Consider the following 26114-nt stretch of genomic DNA (forward strand, 5'->3'; position numbering starts at 1 on the left):
GGCCCTGGTGCCAGCACCTGGCTAGCCAAGAACCTGTTGCTGGATCCCCCACTGATCTGTCCCCACCTGTAGCACCGTGCAGGGATGGATGGCGGGTGCCGGGGTCTCTCTGGGGAAGCTCATCAGAGTTGTTTCTCACTGCCCTGAGGCAGGGTAGGCCCCAGGGTGCGGAAGGTGCTGCCTAAGCCCCAGCCGTGGAGTCTGGTCTTGCCCGTCTGTGCCGTCTCTCAGGCTCGCTGTCTCTGCCGCCCCCGTGGCCCAGCAGGGTCCCACGGCCCGGCACAGCGCATGCACTTGGTGCCCAGCAGTTGCTGACCTGGCCGGTTAAGCATGCGTCTGTGCGAGCTGGCAGGTGCTGCCGGAACCCTGCCGCTCCGTCCCCATCCCGCTCTCTCCGAGGGCTGACTTGGGGCCGCAGCTGTTAATTACGGGTGCCGGCAGGCTCAGCGCTAATCTGCGAGGTCGGACGGCAGAGGTGACGGGACACGCTCTGCTTCTTGTCATCAGCAATCCACTCCGACTCATTGACTAACTCCTGGCTGAATACCGCCAGTTAATTACAGGGATCGCGAACCTTCCTGCTCCAGCTGAGCGGTGAGGAGGAGGGCCGGGCGCCGGGCGCCAGCCTCGCTAATTGGCAGCGCGCCGTTGGGGTATCGATCGCCACTGCTCGTGTTGGTGAGGAGCCCCCCACACACCAGGGATCAAGCCGCTGATTGTCGGTGGCCTCCCTCCTTCGCCCCTGCCCAGGCCCTGCCCTGACGTGCTGCCCGGCTCCTTCCTGGCTCCAGTGAGGCGCTTAGAGCAATGGGGCATCACGCCCAGCCCTGGCAGCCGCCTTAGCTCCTTGCAGGCAGGGCTGGGGGTCCCTCGGGTACACAAAGATGGGGACAGGTCCCCTGGGAGGCCCTGAGCCCACTCAGCCTTTGGACACAGGGCGCCAGTGTGCATTTTTTCTCCCTTCCAGCTCTAGGGCATATGTGCAACACCCCTCCCCTGACCCCAGCACTGAGGCGGGGACCCTGGCCTTACTGGGCAGCAGTAGCCACCAAGTGCCACTCTCCCCCCAGGGTGTCCCAAGGTCGAGGCACAGGGTGCTGTCAAGGGAGGGTCCAGCCACGAGTGGGATGGAGGCCTTGCGGCCGTGGCGCAACTGGGTGCCGCTTGCATGGTTTGGGCCCGGGCACTTGGCAAGAGGCCACTCCAGAGCATGGACTTTCCTGGGTCATGGCAGTGCCAGGGGTGAACCAAACATCGCAGAGGACCTGAGGGCACAGGCACCTTTCTTGGGTTTTTAAAAAAAAAATTTAAAGGAAGATGTTTTCTTTATTATTGTTGTTTTCCAAGATTTAACCTAAAGACATGTTTGTCTCAGAACACTGACTGCGCAGAGCTGGCCCAAGGCTGCCCTCCTGGGCACCTCGCCCCCAGCGCCGTGGGTCTGAATTTAAACCAGTCCATGGGTTTGTGTCTTTCTGACCAAGGAGGCCAGAGTCCGTGTGCGTTTGTCCCTGGCTCTCGGATGGCTTTGTGCAGTTGTGCCCTGGCTCCTTCCTTCTGCTGATGGCCGCGGGGGCCTTCTGGGCGTGGCTGTAATGATCTCCAGCCCTCATCTTGGTCTCGGTGTGTGCGAACCCGAGCTGGGTGTGGCTGGCTGGGTGTCTTTTCTCATTGCTGGGACAAAATACCTGACACCCACAATTAAGGAAGGAAAGGTTTATTTTGCTTACAGTTTGTGGAGGTTTTAGTCCATACTTGGCAGGTTACAAGGCAGAGCGGCACATGGCAGAGGGCTACAGCTCATGGCGGCAGAACACAGCAAAGCAACAAGCACAAAAAGGAGGAATGGCCGCAAGCAGCCTCTTGCTGTCCCTTACATATGCAAACTGTCCACCCCAGGGCGGGTGTAGCTCGCACACCCATAATCAGTCAAACTATAAAAGCCTGCTCCATGACCCCATGAGGCTTTGGGGGGACACCCACACACAAACCATAACACTGGGCCAGGGAGGGCAGCACGATGGATGCTGTCCCCGGGAGAGGCCTGTTCGGGCCACTGGCTCCTCCTGTGCTCCCCATGGCTGCAGGTGCTCCCTTGGCGTCCAGGACAAGGCTCTCCCCTCCGCGGTGCTGGGCCCACGTGGCCTTGGGGCTCCGGGATTCTTAGGGTGTGGGCAGCTGAGGGAATTGGGCCTCTGCCTCAGGTGCGCTGGGAGTGTGAACGTGGTGCTGTGTAAGGTTTGCACACAGCGTGCTACCGGGCACCCGGGTTGGGGCAGAGCTCCCTATAGGGCTGCCCTGTACAGTTGAGCGAGCTGCACACCAGCCGCGGGAGCACCATGAAAGAGGTTGGGGCACTAGGACCCTACCCCTGGGAGGCCCACCGAGTGGGCACAGCTACCCACCCAGGGACACCTTTTGTCGACCCGGGATGCCCTGGCCTCTGCCTCCTGGTCACAGTTTGACCCTACTCCTGCTCTCGCCTGTTGGCAAGAACCCCAGGAACCCAGCTGCCTGCTGCTACTTTCCGGAGCAGAGAGAGGGTTCTGGAAATGCAGTCAGTGTTGTTCCCAGTGCAGTGAATGCATCAAAGCCCCCTGGCTTGCGTGCTTGTAGACGGGGGGTCACTTTCCAGGCTGCACAGTTGGAAGTTGATAGGGCTGTGGAAGCCTCTCTCAGGTCCTCCCTGGGCGGATGGACTTGGCCTTCTGCCCCTGTCCCATCTGATGGCACCAGGACACGCAGGGTCTTCCTGTTTGCCTCAGGGTCCTGTTCCCAGCCCAGCCCCTCCAGGGGGTCTGGCGTGGGGGACGGTGACCGTCACATCACAGTGGCAGCTGCGGCTGGAAACTCCGGGGTGCGCTGTGCTGCCCGGGGCTTCCTGTCCTCCAGCTAGGCCGCAGTGGAGCTTCTCGTGCTTGGCGCCCTGGTGGCTGGGCCTGCAGCCTGAGGAGCAGGGAGGCCAGCCCCACCTCTAGCTGCCCAGGCAGATGAGGCCTGGAGGGCGCGTCCTGGGCTCCTGCCTGCCTGCAGGTGTGGGGGCTGACGTCGGAGTTGCTTTGGGGCCGGGAGCACCAGAGGCCGGAGCGCAGCCTGGGCCTGCGGCTCAGCTCAGCCTGTGTTCTCTCCCGCAGGGTCCTCGCTGAGCAGTGAGTCATCTCCTGTGTCCTCTCCGGCCACCAACCACAGCTCCCCCGCCAGCACACCCAAGCGCGTGGCCATGGGCCCCATCATCGTCCCCCCTGGGGGCCACAGCGTCCCCAGCACGCCCCCCGTGGTGACTATCGCCCCCACTAAAACCGTCAATGGAGTCTGGAGGAGCGAGAGCCGCCAGGTGAGTGACCCTGGGCCAGGCAGTTGTGGGGCAGGTGGCGTCCGGCAAGGGCAGGACGCTGGACTTCCCTTGGCTCTGGGGCTCTTGAGGTTGGGTCCGAGCTGCAGAGTGGGTGCAGATGTGGCACCCACAAGCTGTGTGGCTTCAGGGACAGACTCCTCCGGCAGTGGGAGGGGCACCCAAGATGGCTGTGGGCAGAGCTGGTCCCCCCGCCCCACCTCTCTCCTCAGCTTGCACACACGCCTTCACTGTGTCCTCCTGTGGTGTCCCCTAGTGTCTGTGTCATGATCTCTTCTTTTGAGGACCCTGGCCCTGCAGAGCGGGTCTGGGCCCTAGTGCTGTGTCCCCTCAGTCACCTCCCGACAGCCGGTCAGCAAGTGCGGACACCCTGGGGCACGTGCCATCTGTGGTGCTCTGCAAGACATTTGCGGCGGTGTTTGCACGTTGCACAAGTTGTGCGTAACACCCCGTCTTGCTGTTGCTGCTGCTGCTGCTGCTGCTGCTGGGTTACGGGACGAGCGTGGGGCATGGGCCGCAGCGGTTCCTTGTGGTCTGCGTGTCTCCCAGGGTCCTCGTGTGTGGGCAGCTGCTGCGCTGGTCACTGGCCCTCGGTGCCTGGGGGGGCCCTTCCCACCCCCTGTCCCCCACCGTGCTTGTTAAGAGCCACTGTCAACCTGGGTTCCTCTGGGAGCTTCTGCTGAGTCCCAGGGGGAAGGCACTGCTTATAGACACTAATTAACCCACAAAGGCATCTCGGGAGCAGCAGGGAGGCTAGCGGCCCTCTGTGCCCCTGCCAGGTGGCGTGGGCATCCGCGGCTGTCACTGTCAGTTCACAACACACCCTACCCTCCTGTGCAGGGTTCATCCAGGGTGGGGGTGCCCGGGGCACGCAGCTGAGACTCTGGGCTTCCTGGACCCCCGGGGTCCTGACTCGTCGTCCACTGCCATCTTCTGTGGCTGAGGCAACACACTTGCCCAGGGAGCCTGTATGTCTTGCTGTGCCCTGCCCTGTGTGCAGTGTGGAGCGGGGACAGGGCAGGCCTGGCACCACATCCCCAGGGGACTGGAACAGGCTTCGGCAGGCCAGTCCTGGCTTAAGGGCATTGTCACCAGGCTCCTCCTCCCCCAAGGGTCAGCCCCATCCTGAGGGACCCTGATCACCTGGCATAGCTGCCACAGGCTGGCTCTGCCCCAGCCTGAGCAGCTGCAGGTCACTTCCTGTCCCTGCCTTGGCTGGACACCCTGTGAGTGTCCCCTGTCCCTGGGAGGCTCCGTTGGTGTTGCCCACACACCTCCTCCTCCTGAGCCTGTCACTCTTCTCTGAGGGTCCCTGTTGCCACAGAGACATAGAGTGACCCTGAGGGAGGGGCCGCGGGGCTGGCCCTGCGTCAGATAATGAGTTCCTGCCTCGGGGAGGGCGGCGGGGACAGCAGATGTGGGCCTCGCCAGCGTGAGCAGGGAGAGAGGCTCCAGGGAGAATTAATCCTTGCGGGGAGAGGCGCCCTCCCTCAGTGGCTGAGTCACCGGGGCCTCCCGGGGCTGCAGATGCGGGCAGGGAGTCGGGGGCCAATGGCTCCGGGCTCTTTCTGGGGTCACAGTGTCTCCCGGCGGTGGGAGCAGGGAGGAGAGATGAAATGAAAAATCGTCCATTTGGAAGCTAACAGGGCATGTCCCGCCTGTCTGACTGCAGAGACCTCTCTCTAATCACCAGAGGATGACGGATTTTCCTCCGCCTGCCCCTCCTCCTTCCCCCTTTCATCGCCGCAGCTGCTCCTGCAGCCGCTGCTCAGAAATAACAAGCTGCCCGCAGATGCGCCCTGACGCGCCTGTCTGCCAGGGCGGCTGTGAGACCCGACCGCCCCCGCCATGGGGTGCCTGGGGCGCCGTGGCCTCCTGCGCCTGGCCCCGTGGGGCGCTGCTGGCCCCCACGCCCTCCTGCCCTCCCTGCTGACCTAGTTCCCAGGTGCCTGGCGAAGCTTGGCCAGGCTCCAGCCCAGTAGAGGCCGGGCGTGTGGGTCTGCCCTGTGGAGCCCACGGCCCTGCCCGCTGGCCGCTCCCCCGCCTCCCCCCCCCCGATTGTCCTCAGCCAGGCCAGGGAGGTGCCATCTGGCCCAGCTGCCTTCGAGCAGGCCTTTGTCTCTAGTTGGGGGAGAAGGGGCTGACAGGGACAGCCTGGGCTGAGGGTGTGCTGAGCAGGCCTCTCCGCACAGCAGGGCGGCCTGGCGCCATCTTGCTCTGGTGTGTCTGTGGTACATGGCCCTGGGACAGGTGACAGGCCTGTGTGCTGGGAGCCTGTCCCAGTACTGTCCTTGCATAGAGCTCTGTCTTCCGAGGACTGTTGCTGGTCACCAGGGGCTAGGGTGGCAACTGTCTCCCTCTTGTCCTGGCCTCACTGCCCATGGGACAGTCTTCCTGGGACCCTGGCCCATCCCCATCCCAGAGAGCGTGGGGTGCCATGCTGGCTCCTGTTCAGCTCAGCCCGGGTGGGCAGCATCCTTCCTCGCTCTGTCAGAACTCGGGCCAGCCCGGTCCTGGTGAGGGGCGTGCAGGAGAATCCGGCCAGCCCCACCTGAGAGCAGCCCCAAGGGTGGTGGTATAGACAGAGAGCCAGAGGAGAGGTGAAGGGGTGAGCCTGGGGGCCCCTGTGTGCGAGACCCCTGTTCAGGCTCGTGCTTGGCCCTATTTACTGCAGTGGGAGGGAGCCAGGGCTACCGTGGGCATGTTGACAGATGGGGAAACTGAGGCACAGGGCAGTTACAGGCCTGTGTGGGGCTCTGGTGGGGGCCCACTGGACAGGACCCTGTCTCCTAAGGCTAAGCCAGAGTCCACCCTGCTGCCATCCCTGGCAACTGGAAGACCCCTGGGCTGGGGCTTGGTGGGCACTTGTGTGTCCCTCCCTTGAGACACCATGTGATCACCCCCCAGGGAAGGGGGGGTCAGAGGTCATGAACCTGCAGGGACCCCGCTGTGCGCGAGGGAAGGGAGCAGATGCCGCTCCTCATTAAGCGTCCCCGTCAGCAGCTTGTCTCCTTCAATTAGCTGCTGCTGGCTGTCTTCCGAAGCGCAAGGGCGGTAGGGGAGCGCGTGACGGGCTCTGCACCTATGGGATCGGGCAGCCAGGAGGGCGCTGTGGCGGTGCCCGTCACTGCCCACACCAGCCAGCCGGCCAGGCAGGTGGGGCCTCACTGCTCCCCCGTGCCCACCCCACGGCAGGCACGTTCCTGCTGGCTCTGCAAGGACACAGCCGGCTTGGGCGTTGGGTGTTCTGTGGCTCAGGGTGGCAGAGTTGGGTGTGCACCCTGGAGCACAACTGACCACCTTGGCTGTGGTGCCAGCTCCCTTCCTGGGTGTTGGGTGGAGCTGATGGCGTCTGGGCCCCCGGAGTAGGTGTGACACGACTTCCATCTACACCATGGCTGTTGGAAGCAGCCAGGCGTCCTTGCTGCGTGTCCTGTCATGTGCACATGCACCTGGGTGGCCTGGGGTCGGAGGGCAGCTCCTGGTCACCTCTGCCTCGGGGAGGCCTTTGAGGTGTGGGGGAGGAGGCCCCACATGGCTGCAACTCCAGACCTGTCTCTCAGAGGCTGTGCCCACCCTCTTCCTGCTCCTGCTACAGTGTGTTCTGTGCCTCAGGAGGAGAACCTTCTACAAAGCACGTTTCTGCAGGGCGCCCATCTTGGGCGGCTGCTGGCTGAGCTGGCTGTTCCAGCCACTGCGTGTGGCCTGACCCTGTGCTTGTCCTCCAGCAGGATGCTGGCTCTCGGGGCAGCAGCAGCGGTCGGGAGCGCCTCATCGTGGAGCCGCCGCTTGCCCAGGAGAAGGCGGGTGGCCCAGCTGTCCCCTCCCACCTCCTCAGCACCCCATACCCCTTCGGCCTGTCCCCCAGCTCAGTCATGCAGGATTCCCGCTTCCCACCACTCAAGTAAGTGCCCCGGTGGGGGCCGGGAAGGGCCCGTCCTCAAGGCAGCCCGAGCCACCGAAGGCTCTGGGCTCGGGCTGCTGTCCCCTTCACACTGTCGTTTGCTCCAGCCCCTCCTAACCCTGTCCTTGGGTTCTGGGGCCCTTGAGTCTTCCCAGGCCAAGGGGAGCAGCTGTGCCCACTGGTGAGGACCTGGGGGCCAGGCAAGCCAGAGGGGCAGCAGCTGCCTTGGTTTGTCCTGGGCCTCCCGCCAGGGCTGCATCTCATTAGCGAGAAGCAGGACTGGTGCTGGAGGGAGGCAGCAGGGAGCCTTCCCGATAGCTTGGGGGAGTGCGGGGGTGACCCCGTTTCCTGGCCCAGACAGGCTCTCTGCTCACCTGTCACTTTGCCGCCCGCTGTCCTGACCTGCAGCCTCCAGCGGCCTGTGCATCACGTGGTGCCCCCCAGCACGGTGACCGAGGACTACCTGAGAAGCTTCCGGCCCTACCACACCACGGAGGACCTGCGCGTGTCCTCCTTGCCCCCGCTCAGCCTGGACCCGGCCACCGCCGCAGCCTACTACCACCCCAGCTACCTGGCCCCCCACCCCTTCCCACACCCCGCCTTCAGGTGAGCGCCTCCCCCCACTCTGGACGGTGGGGGCTGATTCTCAGGAGCTGGCCAGACCCAAGGACAGCCCGGGCTGCCGGCCGCTCCACCTCCTCGGCTGCCCGGGCTCTTTCCCGCCGCCATCACCGTTCAGGGCTCCTTGGATTGGGGCCAAGGCACCGCCACAAGTCACACGGTGCCCTTGCTCAGTGTAGAAGTCCGGTTGCCGTAGGGGATGGCCTGTCAGCCCGGCCTGCTGGGCGCTCCTGGTCAGCCCCAGGAGCGCCTGTGTGCGCAGCCTGGCTGAAGGGAGGGGGCGGTGGGCGGGGTGCTGGGGCGGAACCAGCGCTAGGAGACCGTTCGCTCTCTGTGTGTGACTTTGGCGCCCACCAGCCCCTTCCCCTCATACAGGATGGATGACTCCTACTGCCTGTCCGCCCTGAGGTCTCCCTTCTACCCGATCCCCACCCCCGGCTCCCTGCCTCCGCTGCACCCCTCGGCTATGCACCTCCACCTCTCCGGCGTCCGCTACCCGCCGGAGCTCTCTCACGCGTCGCTGGCCGCACTGCACTCAGAGCGGTTGTCGGGGCTCAGCGCGGAGAGGTGAGCGAGTCCTGGGCTGGCTAGCCATCCCTTGTCCCGTTCCGGGGCAGCTGCTGAGGGAAGGGCTGGGTGGGCCCTGGCTTGGTGGCTCTGTGGCTAGTGGGCTCCTCGGCCGCTCCTGTCTCAGTTTGTTTACCTGTAAAGTGGGACAGTGGCAGTGTGGACCCTAAGATCTTGGGTGCGTGGGGCTTCTGCACATACCTGTTTGGGTCCGGTGGACTTCACCCGTTAGGGAGAGGACATATAAGCCCGGCTTATGCCCGTCCCCACTCAGATGAGCGTGGGGGCCCCCGGGGGCCTCACCCCATTCGCATGGGGGACCTGAGCCCTCCCCGTTGCCCAGCAGGCTGCAGATGGACGAGGAACTGCGGCGGGAGCGGGAGCGGGAGGCTGACCGCGAGCGGGAGAAGGAGCGGGAGCGCGAGAAGGAGCGTGAGCGGGAGAAGGAGCTGGAGCGCGAGCGGGAGAAGGAGCGGGAGCGGGAGCTGGAGCGCCAGCGGGAGCAGCGGGCCCGGGAGAAGGAGCTGCTGGCCGCCAAGGCGCTGGAGCCTGCCTTCCTGCCGGTAGCCGAGCTGCAAGGGCTGCGTGGCCACACCGCTGAGGAGCGGGTCAAGCCCTCTGAGCAGCTGACACCGACTCGAGCAGGTACCTGGCAGCCGAGCCCACTGTGTAGCCCAGGGTGGCCTCAAACTTGTGGCAATCCCCCTGCCTCAGTCTCCTGAGTGCCTGGACCACAGGCATGCAGCCCACACCACCAGCTTTCTGTAACAGCTGTGTGTAACCACCAGCTTGGCTCTCACAGTTCCTGAAACGGAAGTCTGCCCTTCTGAGCGGGTGCACACTGGGCCTGTCAGCCAGAGCGCTCACCGTACGTGCTCTGGGGCAGACATGGCCTCTGCTGCCCTTGGCTCTGGCGGGGGTAGGGCCTTGTCAAGGGCGGCTGCTCCTGTGGATGTGGCCAGGGGCTGGCCCTGCACTGGCAGTGACCGTGTTTCTCTCCACAGAGAAGCTGAAGGATGTGGGCCTGCAGGCGCCTAAGCCTGTGCAGCACCCCTTGCACCCGGTGCCCGCGCCGCATCACACCATGCCCAACCTCATCTCCAGCCATGGCATCTTCTCCCTGCCGGCAGGCAGCGCCGCCGCGAGCCTGCTGATGCAGCGTACCAACGAGGAGGAGAAGTGGCTGGCGCGGCAGCGGCGGCTGCGGCAGGAGAAGGAGGACCGGCAGTCCCAGGTGTCGGAGTTCCGGCAGCAGGTGCTGGAGCAGCACCTGGACATGGGCCGGGCCCCAGCGCCCGTGGAGGAGCACAGGCCCGAGAGCAGCAGGTGGGCCTCTTCCCATTGGCCTAACGCCCTCCCCAGTGTCTGCGCCTCTGCGGCTGCCCCTCCTCTCCCATTGTACTCCGGGCTTGCCTGTGAGGAAGCTGGGAAACCCCGTCCATGGGGAGCAGCCCCCAGCCAGGGCCGGCAGAGACCCCATTGGACGGCGGGTGGCACCCAAGGTGCTGGGCTGGAAGGCTTAGTGACATAATCCTTGTTTGTTCCACTTTCAGGTTTTCAGCCTGGGTTGTTTTTTATTTTTTAATTGAGAGAGAGGCACTGCTTTTAATTTTAATTTAAGAAAAAAAAAATGAGCTTTTGTTGCTCTTTACATAAGCAAGCCAGGCACGGAGGTGCTCACCTGTGTTCCCCGCACGTGGGAGGCTGAGATAAGAGGAGGTGCTAAGATAGACAGGTGCTGAAAGTTCCAACTGGCCTGGACTACACTGCAAGATCCCATCTCAGAAAAATAGTACTAATAATGAAGCTGCAGTCCTTTCTCAGCCCTGGTGTGGACTGGTTCCCGGCAGGCCCCTGCCTTTCCCTGGCGCTCCTGGCTCTTGACACTGGCCTTGCGGCGTCTCTGTTCCCGCCTGCATTGGCGTCCCCCCAGGAGCAGCACTCTTCCACCCTGATTCTGGAGGCCAGGCCTCGGGAGCTCTGCTCTGGCCAGCCCTGTCCTGGGCCTCAGTCTCCTCGGTGTCGAGGAGGAGGCAGGAAGATTCCTAGGGTCTTCACAGTCATTGTCGTTGGGTGCTGTCCACCTTGGGAAGCCCTGGGGCCGGGACACGCGCTCCCTGGCTGCTCCTCCGTGAAGGGATTAGCGGAGCTCATGGGCCGTGTGTGGGAGGCACTTGGCCTGGCCTACCAGCTGCCTCGCACAGCTCGAGTGGCATCCCCTGTGCCACACTGTCCCTCTGCCTCTTGGGCAGCTGCGGCCTTACGAGGGCTTGGCTTCAGTGGCTCCTGAGCTGCCCACTGACCCCTCACCAGTGCCTACCCAGCGTCTCCTGGGAAAACCTGTGCTGGGCTGCTTGGGTGTCTTCCTCCTCTAGCTGCCTGGAACACCAAGCAGGTATCAGGCTGGCCCACACCTGTGCTGCTGCTGCTTCCGGCCAGGGTGGCCACCTGGGCCGGGGGACGTGGCTGTATACCTCAGGAACGGGACATTCTGACAGGGCCTTGTGTTCTCAGCTGGAAGGAAAGCCGTGCAGTGCTTGGCTCTGGCGTGTGAGGTGTTTACTCTGCTGAGTGTCTCCTCTGCCGCTCGCCTGAGGACAGTTTCTGGTGCTGCTCCTGTTGTGCTCCGTTGCTGGTGGAGCTGGGCTCCTGGCTGTGAGTCTGCAGTGACTCGAAGCAGCCTTCACGGCTGTAGGCCTGGTAGCCAGCCAGGTGTGGCGCTCCTTTAGCACTGGCCCAGCATGCTGAGCCTCTGTCCATCCTTCCTTCCTGCAGTCCTGCCCTGGATTGCTGAGCAGCATGGGTCCCAAAGTCCTATTCAGCTGCCTCAAAAAAAAATAGCTCTGGGGAAACAATACCTGAAATAGTCCTTCGGGGGTTGCCTTTTGTTTGAAATGCAGTGAGGAAATTGTGTGTGGTGGAGTGGCGTGGCAGAGCTTCCTGAAGAGTCCCCAGGTTAGATCCCGAGTGCCCTCCTGCCCACACCCTTGCGTGTAGCTGCTGCTCTGGGTCACCGCAGTTCTGACGGGGACTGTGGAGGGGCAGCAGGGGCACAGGCCACATCCCACGTGAGGGTCTTCTGTGGGTTGGGCTCTAGGCTGGGCAGATCCTGGAAGCTCCTGTCTGGCACACTGCCCTGAGGACAGCGGGGACAGGAGTGGTGCTTTCCAGCACTGTCCCTTGGAGGAAGGGCTGGTGGCAGGGCCGTACCTTCAGCGAGGAACACAGGCTGGGCGCTTGTCCTCTCGGGGTCTGGGTGCGCAGGCAGATATGACCCAAGGGGGCGCTGCAGCCTCACCAGCAGCTTAGCTCTGGGCCGCCCTGTCCCGGCGGGCAGATGCACTCACCTGCTGCCAGCTGTTCTACAAACAGGTGAGGGCCCAGCCTGGAAAGGCAGGCAGCACCCTCGCCTGTTCCTCCAGCCCCGGCTGTGTGCTCAGGGCCTGCAGGAAGCCTGGAGAGGTCCTGGGTGCTGGCACGCCTACAGCCCTGTGACTGGTGGTTGATCTGCTCTCTCCCCAGGCCAGGACCAAACCGGCTTGAACAGGGCAGCCGAGAGGCCCCACAGCACTTTGGCGGGCCGCCGCCTCTCATCTCTCCCAAGCCGCAGCACCACACAGTGCCCACGGCCCTCTGGAACCCAGTGTCTCTGATGGACAATGCCCTGGAGACACGGCGGGCCGAAAGCCACACTCTGCACAGCCACCCGGCTGCGTTTGAGCCCGGCCGCCCGGCCGCTGTCCCACTGGTGAAGGTGGAGCGCGTCTACTGCCCAGAGAAAGCAGAGGAGCCCCGGAAGCGTGAGGCTGCCCCCCTGGACAAGTACCAGCCACCAGCGCGGGAAGCGGGAAGCCTGGAACCGCCGGTCTTCACCCACGGGCCTGGGCCCTTCCTCACCGAGCTTGAGAAGTCTACACAGACCCTCCTGGGCCAGCAGCGGGTCTCCCTCCCCCAAGCAACTTCCTTTGGGGAGCTCAGTGTGCCCCTGAAGCCTGGCTCACCCTACCGGCACCCAGCATCGCGGGGCCCTGACCCTGCCTACATCTATGATGAGGTCCTGCAGCAGCGCCGGAGGCTGGTCAGCAAGCTGGACTTGGAGGAGCGCAGGCGGCGTGAGGCCCAGGAGAAAGGTCCGGTCCCTTGGATGGCCTTGACCTCCATGGAAAGGGGATTGTGGCAGGATAAGGGACCCTGATGCTGGCTGCCACTCCTCCCCACTTCCAGGGCAGGGTTTAACAGGCTCCCAGGCAGCAAGTTCACAGACTTCTGTGTAGCGCCTGATGCCTCTGCGGGGGAGCAGACCCTGGGCTGCCAGGGTGCACCTCATCCCAGAAAGGCAAATCAGAGCCAGTCTGTAGAGGCTGCTGCAGACACACACGATTAATAAGTGATGGATCGTGGCGAATAAGGTGGCTTTAAATATTAATAGCTGAGCATTAACAAGGGAGCAGGCGGGCAACAAGGCAGGCCTGGGCCCTGGTATCAGTTGCAGGCAGGTGGCCAGGGAGTAAGGGGCTCAGTTGGCACTGCCCAGGCCAGGCCAATGTCGGGCACCTTCATGAGCAGGGCCAGATGTGAGGCTGCCCCCTGCACCTCCACCTGCATCAGGAGGTAGAGGGATAGACTCGTCAGCAGATACTAGTGAGGACCCCGCGGGCTCCAGGCCAGCCTCGTGTCTTCCATGGAACCCTGGTCCTGTCTGGTGTTAAACTTGGTTCCTCTTAACGTGAGCTGGGGTACAGCAGAGTCTTCCTAAGGTGCTTGTCAACGCTGGATTTGGGGCCTAACCAGGGTTTTCTCCCCTACTCACCTAACAGAGGAGCAGGGGCTCTGCCGCTGCTCTCTGCCCATCCCCGCCTGGGAACACGTGTGCACCGGCAGTGTGGGGTTGCCGTGGACACCGGGCGCGGCAGTGGGTGGTCCCCTGCTGGTGGGGCCCAGGGAAGCCAGTCATTGCTGACCTGGGGCTTAGTCCTGCCAGGTTGAAAGGAGCCACCTTCAAGATGCTTCATGGGGCCGGGGGCACGCAGCCCGATGCTGGGTGGTGACCCTCATGTCCCGGGTGCGCACTGGCTGGAGAGGCCAGGCTCCCTGCCTGCTGACCCAGCTGTCTTTGCCATCAGGATACTACTACGACCTCGACGACTCTTACGACGAGAGCGACGAGGAGGAGGTCCGGGCCCATCTGCGCTTCGTGGCTGAGCAGCCCCCCCTCAAGCTGGACACGTCTTCTGAGGTATTGGGCCCTCCTCCCTTCATGGCATGCTCCGAGCGGGGCTGCCGGTCCCCGATGCGGCCTGCCTCGGCTCGCGCACCCCACCGTCTGTGCTCCTGAGCACTGAGTCAGCCATGGCGTGGACCGCAAGGGCCCCGGAAGGGGACCTGAGGACAGTGAAAGGGAACCACTGCCGGTGGTTTCAAACTCATTTGTTTTCTTTCCCGATCTAGAAGCTAGAGTTTTTGCAACTTTTTGGCTTGACCACCCAACAGCAGAAGGAGGAGCTGGTGGCCCAGAAGCGGAGGAAGCGTCGGCGGATGCTGAAGGAGAGAAGCCCGTCCCCACCGGCAGTTCAGAGTAAGAGGCAGGTGCCTTCACCGAGACTGGCCCTGTCCACCCGCTACAGCCCCGACGAGATGAACAACAGCCCCAACTTCGAGGAGAAGAGGAAGTTCCTGACCATCTTCAACCTGACGCACATCAGCGCGGAGAAGAGGAAAGGTACGGCTTCACCCAGCCTGTGCGGCAGGACGCGGGGCTCCGCGGGCGTGTGCTTGTGCAGCAGCCTCTGCGCCGCGGGCCCGCCCCACGGTGCACCTCACGCTTCGCTGTGGTCCCCTACGCGCGCTCGAGGTCTGTTTGCTCTTGGCGTGAGCGGCCATGAAGGCTCGGGTCCTCGTGCATGTGCAGCCTGCGCTGAGCAGACAGCTGCCCCGGTCACTTGTCCAGCTTGTGCCTGAGCAGGCGGGGCCCTGCGCAGAGTGTGCTGGTGGCTGCACCCGGGAGTGAGGGAGGTGCAGCCCTCCCCCCGGGTTCCGGGTTTGCATGCTGCAGGCTTGAACTCTGGGTGGTCCTCAGCACGGCAGGCTGGGCTTTGTGTTCTGTGGCAGGAAGCCCGGGGAGGGAATTGCAGGGGTGGCCTGTCGCTATTTGGCATGGCCAGCACACGGAGCAGATGGCCTGCCACTGGTAAAGATGCTCCCAGATTGGTCTGCTCACCCAAGGCAGTGTTGACAGTGACAGGGGAGGGTCCTCCGGGCCGAGATCTACCGCACAGCAGGAGTGGTGTAGCCGTGGAACCTTCCAAGGGCTTCCACGGCCTTGGTCTTCCTGACGTGCTGGCTTGGTGCCGAGACGCTGACGCTCCTGGCCGTGCTCCCTACATGTCTCAGAGTCCCCTTGCAGACACTTGGCGTCCTCTCTGGAAGAAAGTCAAAGGAAAGCAAAGAGTATCTCTTGGGCCTTGAGTTGCTCCAACATGTTTATTGGGGAGTGGCAGCAGCTTTTCCACTTAACCAGCTGGAGCCCTTGCTTTCCCTTTAAGGGGTAGTGGCAGGGTTTTTGCCAGCACAAATCCCTGGAAATGTGCCTAGGGGTTTTTTTCTTTTTTTTTTTTTTTTTGCAAACCGTCTTTTCACCTGACTGAATTTCTAGAGGAAGCCATCGGCACTGTGGCCTCTTCAGTTTCAGAACTGGCAAGAAACGTAACCGAAACAGGAATCCACAGCATGGACCGCCCTGGGGTCTGTGTTCAAGCTCCGGGAGTAGTGGCGGGCGGTGGCGCTATACTCCAGAGGCCTGCGCAGTCTTTGGGCATCTCCTTGCGTGGGGGCCACCTCTTTTGTCTTGTAAATGAGCACTTCCTCAGAAGTTAACAGAAAGACCACAGGCATCAGTTGCTCCCAGAGCCCTGCGCGTGGCACGCACAGCTGTTCGGAATACATCTGGCACGTGCGGTGGAAGCTGAGAGGAGGCTGGCCCCGCTTTAGCTCAAAGGCCTTTTCCGTCGCCATGGCCTGCCCCGTGGCACTTGCTTTTTGATCTTGGTTTAACGGGCTTGCACCTGCCCGTCCCGGCGGGCCAGGCTCCCGCCCTCCCTCTCGGCAATGGCGCCAGGCCTCGTTAACCAGGCTGCTTTTCTCACAGACAACGAGAGACTTGTTGAAATGCTCCGTGCCGCAAAGCAGAGAACACTGTCGGCAGCAGTGGCAGATTCGCTGACAAACTCTCCGAGGGACAGTCCCGCCATCTCCCTGAGCGGTAAGGGAAGGACAGCCCCACCCGCCACTGCCCAGGGTCGGAGGTGGTGCTCAAGGTCGTCTTCATCCTGGACCTGACCTGCTGCAGGCGACGTTTCTCTCCATCCCTCTTGTAGCTGCCACGCATCACACCGCTCCTCGGGATGCAACTGGCAGAGCTCGGGAGGGGGCCAGCTTCACAGAGCCGCCTGGTGGGCTGCATGGTCTTAGCCATCGACCCTCAGAGCCTCATTCCAAAGCCAATGGGAGGGGACCTGACCCCTGAAGTGCTGCACACGGCAGGAGGACGAGCTGCGGCCCCACCTGCCCGCCCGCCCCGCCTGCCCACCCGGGCTGTCTTGCTCTGCCTGCCTTCCTGGCCTTGCCAGCACCTGCTTCCACCTCTCCTCACGTCCGAGCACACCTCTCTGCCTGCTGGAGTGAGCAGGGCCTCCTTCCAGCCCACCCCCCTTAGCTTGTTCCTGTGCGCTTTCTCAGCCAGCTGGGCTAAACGCCGCCTTGCCGAGTGGTGACTAGAGGCACCTTGTTTCTTGCATCTGCCCTCTTCCCAGAAACCTCTCCAGGCACTGCTCCAGGATGGACTTGCTACTAAAAATGCCACCTCTTCAGATCCTAGCCACATGCAGTGGTTCACGTGCCCAAGTCTTGGTTCTTTGTACTAGGTCTTTGTTACATGTAAGCTGTTAGAGGCTGGGGTCCAAGCGCTGGGCACCTACCTGTTCATTTACAGCTCTTGCAGCTTGGCATGGTGGCGCACACCTGTAATCCCAGCACTCCGGAGCCTGAGGAGGATCGCTGTGAGTTCCAGGCCAGCCTGGGCTACATAGTGAGTTCAAGGCCAGCCTGAACTATAAAAAGCAAGACCCTGTCTCAAAAAAAGAATCCAATAATAATAATAATTTGCAGCCCTTAACGTTTTCCCACTTTCTGTCTCTCAAAGAACCGGCCGCGCAGCCAGCTTTTCTGGAAACAGAAAAGCCTATCGGTATTGCTGCGTCCTTGTCTGATGTCCCAAAAGCCATGGAGACTGGGAGACTGGAACAGCTCAGGCCCCAGGAACTATCGAGAACGCAGGAGCCAGCTCCTACCAGCGGTGAGAAGGCCAGGCTGAGCGAGGCCCCTGGGGGCAAGAAGAGCCTGAGCATGCTTCATTACATCCGGGGCTCTGCGCCCAAGGACATTCCTGTGCCGTTGTCCCACAGCATCAACGGGAAGAGCAAGCCGTGGGAGCCCTTCGTGGCAGAAGAGTTTGCACATCAGTTCCACGAGTCAGTGCTGCAGTCCACCCAGAAGGCCCTGCAGAAGCATAAAGGTAATGAGGCTGCCCGGCCCACGTTAGCAGCCGGCTAATGTTCCCGTGCACCAGCAGCTGCTGAGCACTGCCGTGGGCTCTGCCAGCCTCCCTGTGGAGCGGTGATGGCGCCTCAGACTTCAGTGCCCACGAGGCGGCTGGGGAGCTCTTGGGGGGCCCCGGCCCTGGCCTGTGGACCCCACCCTAGGACGTTCAGCACACGATGCTGTCTGAGTTTAGGAAGGCCAGTGAGGTGGCTTGTTGGCCAGAAGCCCTGTGCACCCTACAGGACAGTGGTGTTCCTAGCTCCCACCGCAGCACTCGCAGCGGACTTCTCCGGCCCCGTGGCAGCACAGGGAGAGCCGCTCCATGCGGCCCGGCGAGTGCAGGTCTACAGAGCGTGGCCCTGGCCCCACATGCGAGGCTCTGGATGCGTCGGTGACATCCGGGTGGGAGTCACTGGGGTCAGAATGGGAATTACCACATTTTATTCCCAGTGAATCTGAAACTGATGAGAAGGGAAATTCTTAAGAATAACAGTGGGAGAAGAAGTTCTGATGGCTGAAGAAAACTCGGTCGTGGTGCTGAAACCGTATTTACTACTCCAAACCATTAAAGCAAGATTAATGGGAAGGAGTCATTTTTATCTGTGCTTATGCAGTACTAGGGAATTGAACCCCCAGGGCCTTTGCACTGAGCTGCATCCCTAGCTCTTCTATTTTTGGAGATAGGTTGCTGAGGCTAGGTTTTGAGACCAAGTTGCTTGGGCTCGGTGTGGACTTGCAGTCCTCCTACCGCAGCCTCCCAGGATACTGGGATTAGAGTCCTGTGCCACTCTGCCAGGCCAGCAAGCGTTTTCAGATACAGAGCTCTGATCCTGTGAGCCGGGTCTTTGTAAGTCAGCACTGTCAGCACAGATGAATCCGTTCAGACTCATCTGCACAGGGAGGCAGCTACCAGCAGGACTGAGGTGCAAACCAGCGTAGACTGTAGAGACAGGCCACAGCCGAGCTGTGGAGGGCTCGGGGACTGAAACACCCGGCCCTTCGTCATGCAGAGGTGGCTGCATGGCCTGAGTGCGCATGCTGCCCACACCCAATACCACAAAGAAATTCAAACCGGAGGGGGACTTGGCCAGGGTCACACGTGTGCCCTGAGTGGCACTCAGGCCAGCCGCCGCTCCACAGCTCTTCCACCCTTGGTCATCTTGTGCCCAGAGGGCTGGGGCGGAGACCTCTGTCTGTGGTTTATCTTCCGGCCTGCCTGGAGCCCTGCAGATCCAAGGACTCTGCACAGAAGGCAGGGGAGAGCCCCCTTTGGAGAGCCTCACCTTGTGGACGTCCTTTTCTCCCCAGGGAGTGTAGCTGTGCTGTCTGCAGAGCAGAACCACAAGGTCGATGCGTCTGTCCACTACAACATTCCTGAGCTGCAGTCATCCAGCCGGGTCCCCCCGCCCCAGCTTAATGGGCAGCAGGAGCCCCTAGCTGGGAGGAAGGGTCCCCACACACAGGAGAGGGACACGGACTCAGAAGAGGACGACGAGGAGGAGGAGGAGGAGGATGGTGAAGAGGAAGAGGAAGTTCCCAGGCGCAAGTGGCAAGGGATTGAGGCCATTTTTGAAGCTTACCAGGAACACATAGAAGGTACGCGGTGGGGCAGGCGGATGAGAGGGGACGGAGTAAGCTTGGGAAGGAAGCTCTCAGCCACAGATGCCCGCGTGGGACTGTGGCCAGCCTACAGCTGTTGTGTGTGCTAGTGCTGCACGTTCCAGGGCACAGCTAGGTACAAGCTTCACGGAGTGAACGTGTCACCTGCCCAGGCCCTAGACAGGTGTCCCTGGGGAGGGGCTGGGGATGTTTACGCCTGCTAGGCACACAGTCTGCCACTGACCTGCGTGCCCACCCAGGGATGCTCAGTCGGTAACACCAGCCGCGTGGCCCCTGTGCGCGTGGTGGCCCAGACACGGGTCCTGCTCTCTGGGCTGCTGTCCCCGAAAGGCTGCTCCATGAGTGCCAGTCGCATCTGAACGCTAACCCCACGCTGCAGCTCACTTCAGGACGGCTGCCTTCTCCGGGCAGCTGGCGCTGCGCCGGTCTGAGAGCCGGGCACCACCAGAGTTCGGATGTCAGGGTGCACTCTGCCTTGGTTTCTCAGGATGTCCGCAAAACCCCTTGGTGGAGCAGAGTGGCCCACAGCTCTTAGCCCTGCGGGCACCACTCTGACAAAACAGGCAGGTGCCTGCTAGCGCCCGCCGGCGTGGCTGCTGCCGCTGCCTCATTTTTACTCATTGTATCGCATGTGTTGCTGCACTGTACGGGAGTGGTGCTCAGGAAATTGAAAAAAGGACAGCATCTAGTCACCTGCCCTTGGCATTGGGCATGTGTTCTGCTGCTGTGTACTTGCGTTTCAAAAATTCCTTTCAGAGGACTTGGAATGACTGTTGTTCTTGGGGTGCATATGTACGTACTCAGGAGCAACAGCAGTACGTCAGATTGAATCTGCAATGGAATAGATGCATCTTTTCTGGGCTTGAGGGACCTGGTTTGAAATTCTTTCCCTGCACCAAGGTTGTAAGGGTATTTTTCTGTATTTCCTTTCTCCGGTCTGAAGTTTTCCTTTTCTTACTATTCACCATGCCTGCAAATCGTGTATGTGGAGGGTGACAGAACACAACTCCGGGGCCCAGAGGCCTCTCCCGGGGGTGCGCAGCCTCCACGGCCTCCCCACTCTCTGCAGTGACTTGCCCCTGGGTTATCCTCCTGTGATCTAACTGAGCTCTTCTTGGCCCCTGGCCTTCTACCTTGAATCTCGGAAGCATTTTACTATATTAAGCTCTGAAAGAAAAATCCTATTAGAGCCGGCCATGACTGTGCTCACCTCTGATCTCAGCCACCCGGAGGCTGAGGCGGGGAATCACAAGTTCAAGGTCAGGCTGAGCATGTATCAGTGATAGCGCACTTAGCTAGCAGGAACGATGCCCTGGGCTCCAACCCCAGTACTGAAAAGAAAAGAATCTTCCTTTGATTTTCAGTTGCATTAGATTTATAGACCCGGGAGGAATCGTATCTGTCTTTGATTATAGCATAGCACTGTATTAAGAAGTTTCCTTTCACTAGGTTTGGGAAACTTAGATGCCCCAGGTAGGAATCATGGATGATCAGAGCTGCAAATTTAAAAGGTGTTATTTCTTTTTGAAATTTCGTACTGCAAATTTTGTCATACAGCATTGCCCAGGACCTCTACTGGTGTGGAACAGAGGCATCTGTGGGGCTCGTTCCTGTGAAGTTTTAAGAGGCAGTCTACTTTAAAAACAAGGATTTTATTTGCCAAGTTTATCTCAGTTTATGGTGTATGATCTGTTAAAAGTTCAGTGAATTTTCCATACCTGTTGTTACTGGCCAAGTTCTTTTTTTTCCTGATGTTGCTCCAACCCCGTTGAATCTGATGTACTAGTGTTTTGCTGGACTTTAGGCTAAGCTTCAGTAAACTCTTAACCCTGTGGTACTTTGTTTTGCTGTCATTCTGAAAGCCTCTGTACAGGGGTTCATCCCTGAAGGTTTAAAGTCCCGCTCCTACCAAAAGTGGAACTGGCATCTTTGGTGAGGCGGAGATTTGATGACTCAGTTCCCAAGTTTACCCTGGTCTTTTAGCAGCTTCAGCTGAAAGCCTGACTTTATCTTGCATATGGAAAGATCTATTTTAAGGCTGTAAACTTGCTTTCTAGTCTGTATCTCTTGAACCACCTGATTCAAGATCTGTCATCGTTCTGTTGGGTTAGGTTCAGTTAGTAGCGCTCAGGCGTTTATTGGTACAAATAAGAGGGCTGCAGGCTGGAGGCGGGGGCACATGCCCGTAAGATCGTCTCAGAAAACCAAAAAGAAATCACAGGGCGGGGCACGGTGGGCACTGCAGGGCTGGGAGGCACAGTCACCGTACAGAGGTGAGAGCCCACCACCTTTCCTTTCAGAGCAAAACCTGGAGCGGCAGGTGTTACAGACCCAGTGCCGGCGGCTGGAGGCCCAGCACTACAGCCTCAGTCTGACGGCAGAGCAGCTCTCCCACAGCATGGCGGTGAGCAGGGGACAGGGCCTGACACATGGGATCCAACAGCTGTGCAGCTATGTTTGAGGGACGCTTTCATAGTCTTGGGGGGATTCAGGTGTCAGCTGATTATGTAAGATTCTTGTGCAATACTGATCCTTTCTTTCCCTTTGGGGAATTCCTCATTGCCCGTCTCTCCTTCCACGACAGGCTCAGGAGGGGTTGTTTTGGAGATGGAAAGCTCTGGAGGCGGCACAGCCCCTCCTGCAGCCCAGCAGTGTCTTCCACCGCTAGGCCTCCAGTGGCAGGGGTGTGGGCAGGGCACGGAACACCCTTCGAGAACTTGGGCTCTGAGCTGGTGCCACAGTGCTCTCGTACTTTAAGAGCTGGGATCGCCGGAGTCCAGGACTCAGAAAGAACCAGTTCAAATCACCCCTGGCCCCTGCGCACGCCAGGCTGGGAAGGGGATGTTTTCAGAGTGCCACGGTGACCTTCCCACACAGCAGCCGGCGTGTTCGCGTACCGCGCCGCGCGGCGTGCTTTTCTCTGACGTGAGCTTCCCTCCCCGCAGGAGTTACGAAGCCAGAAGCAGAAGATGGTCTCTGAACGGGAGCGGCTCCAGGCAGAACTGGACCACTTGCGGAAGTGCCTTGCCCTGCCTGCGACGCATTGGCCTAGGGGTTACTTCAAGGGATACCCGAGGTGACGGTTTCCCTTGCACTAGGCTGAACCTATAGTATAGAAATATTATCTATTTTATTACCTTGAATATTTAATATTTTTCACCGGGAGGTTTGAAGCTTAAAAAATGAGAATGTGCCATGCATGAAGCAAAGGATTCCAGGCTCCAGAAAAAAGCAAACGAATGAACTCAAGTCTACTTCAATGCAATCGATCACCTTTGCCACTCAGCGAGCAGCCAGTGTAGGACGCCCATGGTTTTCCTAAAGGTGGCTAACTGTTCCCTTCCCCCACATCATTCTTTCAATCTGAAAGCGGAGGCTCCATTGCCGACACTACAGCAGTATCGCCTGTCGCCCTGGTGCGTGGGCGCGGCTCTGGCCGGCCAGTCCTGTTTCTCGTGTTGCCGTGCCGCTGTGCCCAAGCACCAGGTCTGCCCCTGCTGCAGCTGCAGCGTTGGCCTCATTTCTGCCCAGGAGCACGGCCGGCTCCAGCTGAAAAGAAGGCTGGGTGCATTGGAAGTAAAGGGCTTATTTTTTTTTTTTCAGTTACTTTTCTGCAAAATTATCTTTAAAACAACCAGTCCTAGGAGCACACAGAGCAATCCAAGGCTTTTCCCTGGAAAAGCTCTTACCTAAAGATGAAACAAACCCACAGACTGAAGGTACCTTTTTACTACTACGTGGGGGAGAATGTACAGCCCTATGTATACGTCCTCGCACCCACCTAATTGTTACTGCAGTGGGGGGGTGTTTTCATACAAACGTAAATTTCGAGAGAAAAGTCAAAGGTGCTTCAGCCTTGTACTGTGTATATATATTAAAAAACAAAGTTTTGTATGTTTTTATTACTTTTAATTGTTATAAAAAGCCTGCCATTTTTAATATGTGGTTTGGGGGATTTTTGTTTGTTTTTCCTGTTTGGGGGTTTTCTTTGTTTTTCCTGGGAAAAGAAAAAACCCTTGCTTTTAGTGTTTGTACTGCTGCTGGTCAGGACATTAAAATATTGAAGTTTTTAAAAATTAAAGAAGAAGGAAAGTAAAAGAGCTTACCACTGGCGCCTATGCGATCACTTCGTTTTTAGTCTGAGTTGCACCAGAAACTGACTAGAAAGCCATGCGTTACTTCTTTACCTCCTCCCGTGCCCCTCCCCACACTGGACAAGGCAACAGCAAACAGACCACTGCTGCGAAGCGAGGGGCCGTGTGTGGCGGGAGCGAGACGGTCCTGTGTGCCGGCCACGCGCACACACCGCCCCGGGGCTTCCTGAAAGAACCTTGTAGGAAGTGCACACTTCTGCGATAAAATGCTGAGATGCCTGAGAACAGGTGCAGAGTAGAAACTTAGCAGCTTTATTTAGATGCAGAGCTTTGTAAAAGCCTCCGGTAGGATCAACGATGTCTGAGCTGAATGCCGCCTTTGACCCCCACTGGGACAGGCACGGAATGGCCGCACCACTGGCGAGCACTGGGGTCGCACTGGGCCGCCGCCTCAGCCCAGGTTCTTCTTGTCAGGCAGTGTTTCATGTAGGTCAGCAAGGCTCCTCTTGTGGGGCTGGGCCCTCCCCAGAGACCCAGGGCAGGGCAGGGCGGAGCCAGGGAGGATTCTTGCTGCTGTGCTCCACGCTCCGAGCTCCCACCCTTGCCGTGCGGAGTGGCTTGCTGGCAGCTGGCACCGTGTCGCTTACCTGCCCCCACACAGTTTGCTTTGTACGCCTGCCAAGAACCTTCCAGTTATTAGCAAACTCACACAGAAAGTGCCGCCCGTCAGTAAGCGCCTTCTCACCCAGGAAGCAAGTAAAAAAAAACCAAAAGGCTGTGCTGGGGCCTTATCCCCTGCAGAGACATTAGGAGAGCCATGGGTTCCACAGGCGTGGAGAGGGCACCGCACCGACCCATCGGGGCAGAGTAACACTCACGTCCCTGCTCACAGTCTCGCTGTTGGCGGGGTGAGGGCTTCAGAGCCGCGCCTAGCACTTCATGCCCAGGCCGCCTCCCACATCACAGGGGATGTCTGACGCATCTGCTAGCCAGCTTCGGTAATGGCCCTGGCTAAAGAAAAAGGGGCTCTAATAACTTACTGGAGAGACAGGCAGTCCCTCCCCAGAGCCAAGGCGTGACCCCTTGGTTGGACAGCTTGGGGTGGCACACAGAACAAGGGTGCACCCTCAGAAAGGGCTGCCGGGGTGCAAGCCAAGCCCCTGCGCCAGCAATAACTGCTTGCCCTTGAGCTTCTCTGCTGTCCTGCCTACCCATGCTCCCGCCGTGGAGAGGTGTGAATATTCTTGTACCCAAGGAGTAGATGGATGACAATCAGAACCTGAGTACAGACCAGCAAGGCAGCGCACAAACCATGAAAGAGGTAGTGTCTCTTTCACAAAGTACGCCACCAAGACAGTCTACAATGATTTTCCCATCCAACAATTAGTTTTCAGAGAACACATTACACGTTTTCAGTTGACAAACACAACCTCTTGAAGCTTTTTGTTCAGCTTTTGCTCGTTCAGTTTAAGACACTTAAAACAGTACATCAGACTTGCCCTAGAATGGATTACGCAACCTGTGTGTCAGTATTTACACGAACACCTCAGTCCTTCTCCACTGTGTCTTCCCACATGACCCGCAAGTGACAGCTGCCACCTGGCCTGACGGGGCAGTCATAAGCTCGCGAGGGACACAGCCAGGTGCTAGATGGTGTGGTTCCACGTTTAATCACCTCTTTAAGACAAGTTGCTCTGTTTCAGATAATCAGAGCCAGAATGACAAGATACAATAAAATAACCACGACAGGGTTTTCAAGTTTTCAGTCTATATCCTAGCCTTACGTGGGTAAAACACTTAATTGGCACTAACATTTTAACAGATTGCCCCCCTAAGGATATTCAGAATATTAAAAAGGAGCCTGCATCTTCAGCAGCAAAGAACTACAACACAGGAAATCTTAAGCTTGTAGCAGAATGAAATCTTCCAAGTAGCTCACGGTCCTACCAAATCTCAAAGGTTACACTGAATTTAAACCAGACCCTTTTCCCTCTCAGACAATTCCACGGATCCACCGCAAGATGGAGATGGTTAGCACAAACCCTGGCCCTCCGTAAGTGTATATTAGCCCCTTAGCAGCAATCTGTACTCTTCCCAGTAACAAGCTTTGACTTCACGCCTTCTGTAGCCTGTCCCCAACCTTCTGATCCAGTGCTTAAACTCCTAGACTCTGCCTTGACCTGAGGAAGACACGCTCACTGGTTGTGTCACTCGTGTGCGCCCTGTGCTTCACTGCTAGGACGGCAAACCCAGACTCGGGGGGCAGGGAGGATAGCAGTGCCTCGGTCACTCTGGGGGCAGTTTAGATGCTGTGAAATTAAACCTGTTCTAAGTGTACTTGTTTGAATTAACTGTATTGTAATATTATTTGTTGAATGTAGTAATTAGGTATTTATGAATATATTGCTGTAATTTCTGACAACATCCAAAAAATAAAATCTTCCTAAATCACGTTAAGAGGGAAGTCTTGTTTATGTTACAATACCCCCACACACAAGGTTAAGCACACTGCACCACCGGTGAAATGACATTCAGCTGCACCTTGCTGGCTCAGGTTTTAAGAGCAAAGTATCACAGATGAGATGTGAGGCACACGGTCCCAACCCTCCCTGTTAAAAGTGCTTTCATTCTACAGATGCCCAGATGCAATCTGAAGGATTCAGAGTAGGCAGGTGAAAGGCAAGTCCTGTCACCTGCAGCCCGCTGAACAGCACCTTAAATTCCAGAGACTCCATCTTCCGGTCGTAACCCTCTGGACATGGCCCTCTGGTGTTCAAACAGTGATCGGCACCTGCCTGACGGAGATGGGACAGCAGCCGGAGCACATAGTGGTTCAGGCCGTTTGTGGGCAAATGACAGACAACGCTGTACACGGGGTGGACCGCACGTGTGCACACACAGCTCCCAAGATAAGTCACCGTAACTTCTGACACTGGGGCTAAGTCAAAAACAGACTGGTGACAGAACCTTCTGCTCGCTCTGGTACTGTACGATAATCACTTCCTCTCAAGGTAATTTCTGTAAGGGACCTGAGAATCCCACCCTGTTACAATTGAGTAATTGGAGCAATTTTCTCTTGGAGAATGAAATAATTTCCCTTGAGCCGCTGTTTACAACAAAGAGCACCTCCCCCGATCCGTCAAGAAGTCTTCCTAGCATTGCATCTTGCCTTCCTCACGCCCGTTAGCTTTCTCCCGACCATCCTCTTGATAAAGAACACAAGGCTGACCACCGACCCCGAACGCGGATCCGCAGTTCTCAGCTGACTGCCACACGACTACTGGTTTAGCTTGTCAGGTCTTGGCCACAGAGCACAGTCCTTTCACTTGCTGGTTGCGCAGGACAGAGAAATCCGACAGAC

General features: G+C 59.1%; 1 protein-coding gene across 5 annotated transcripts in view; it reads left to right on the plus strand.

The window, feature by feature from the left end:
- Positions 1-25210, plus strand: part of Gse1 (Gse1 coiled-coil protein) — a gene marked incomplete at its 5' end in the record, with an annotated part of 290460 nt that extends 265250 nt beyond the window's left edge. For 2 of the 5 annotated variants that reach the window (XM_005410972.2, XM_005410976.2), the window contains 14 exon segments: positions 3135-3334; positions 7081-7256; positions 7665-7862; positions 8253-8444; positions 8791-9089; positions 9449-9770; positions 11967-12574; positions 13568-13680; positions 13893-14163; positions 15589-15702; positions 16642-17013; positions 18348-18635; positions 20960-21063; positions 21605-25210. In XM_005410972.2, the coding sequence (XP_005411029.1) occupies positions 3135-3334; positions 7081-7256; positions 7665-7862; positions 8253-8444; positions 8791-9089; positions 9449-9770; positions 11967-12574; positions 13568-13680; positions 13893-14163; positions 15589-15702; positions 16642-17013; positions 18348-18635; positions 20960-21063; positions 21605-21739 (3392 nt within the window). In that variant the 3' untranslated portion in view covers positions 21740-25210. 5 annotated transcript variants of the gene reach the window in all.
- Between the last annotated feature and the right edge of the window lie 904 nt (positions 25211-26114).

Source organism: Chinchilla lanigera, unplaced genomic scaffold (genome assembly GCF_000276665.1).
Source record: "Chinchilla lanigera isolate Chin_1 unplaced genomic scaffold, ChiLan1.0 scaffold00140, whole genome shotgun sequence".
Taxonomy (NCBI): Eukaryota; Metazoa; Chordata; class Mammalia; order Rodentia; family Chinchillidae; genus Chinchilla; species Chinchilla lanigera.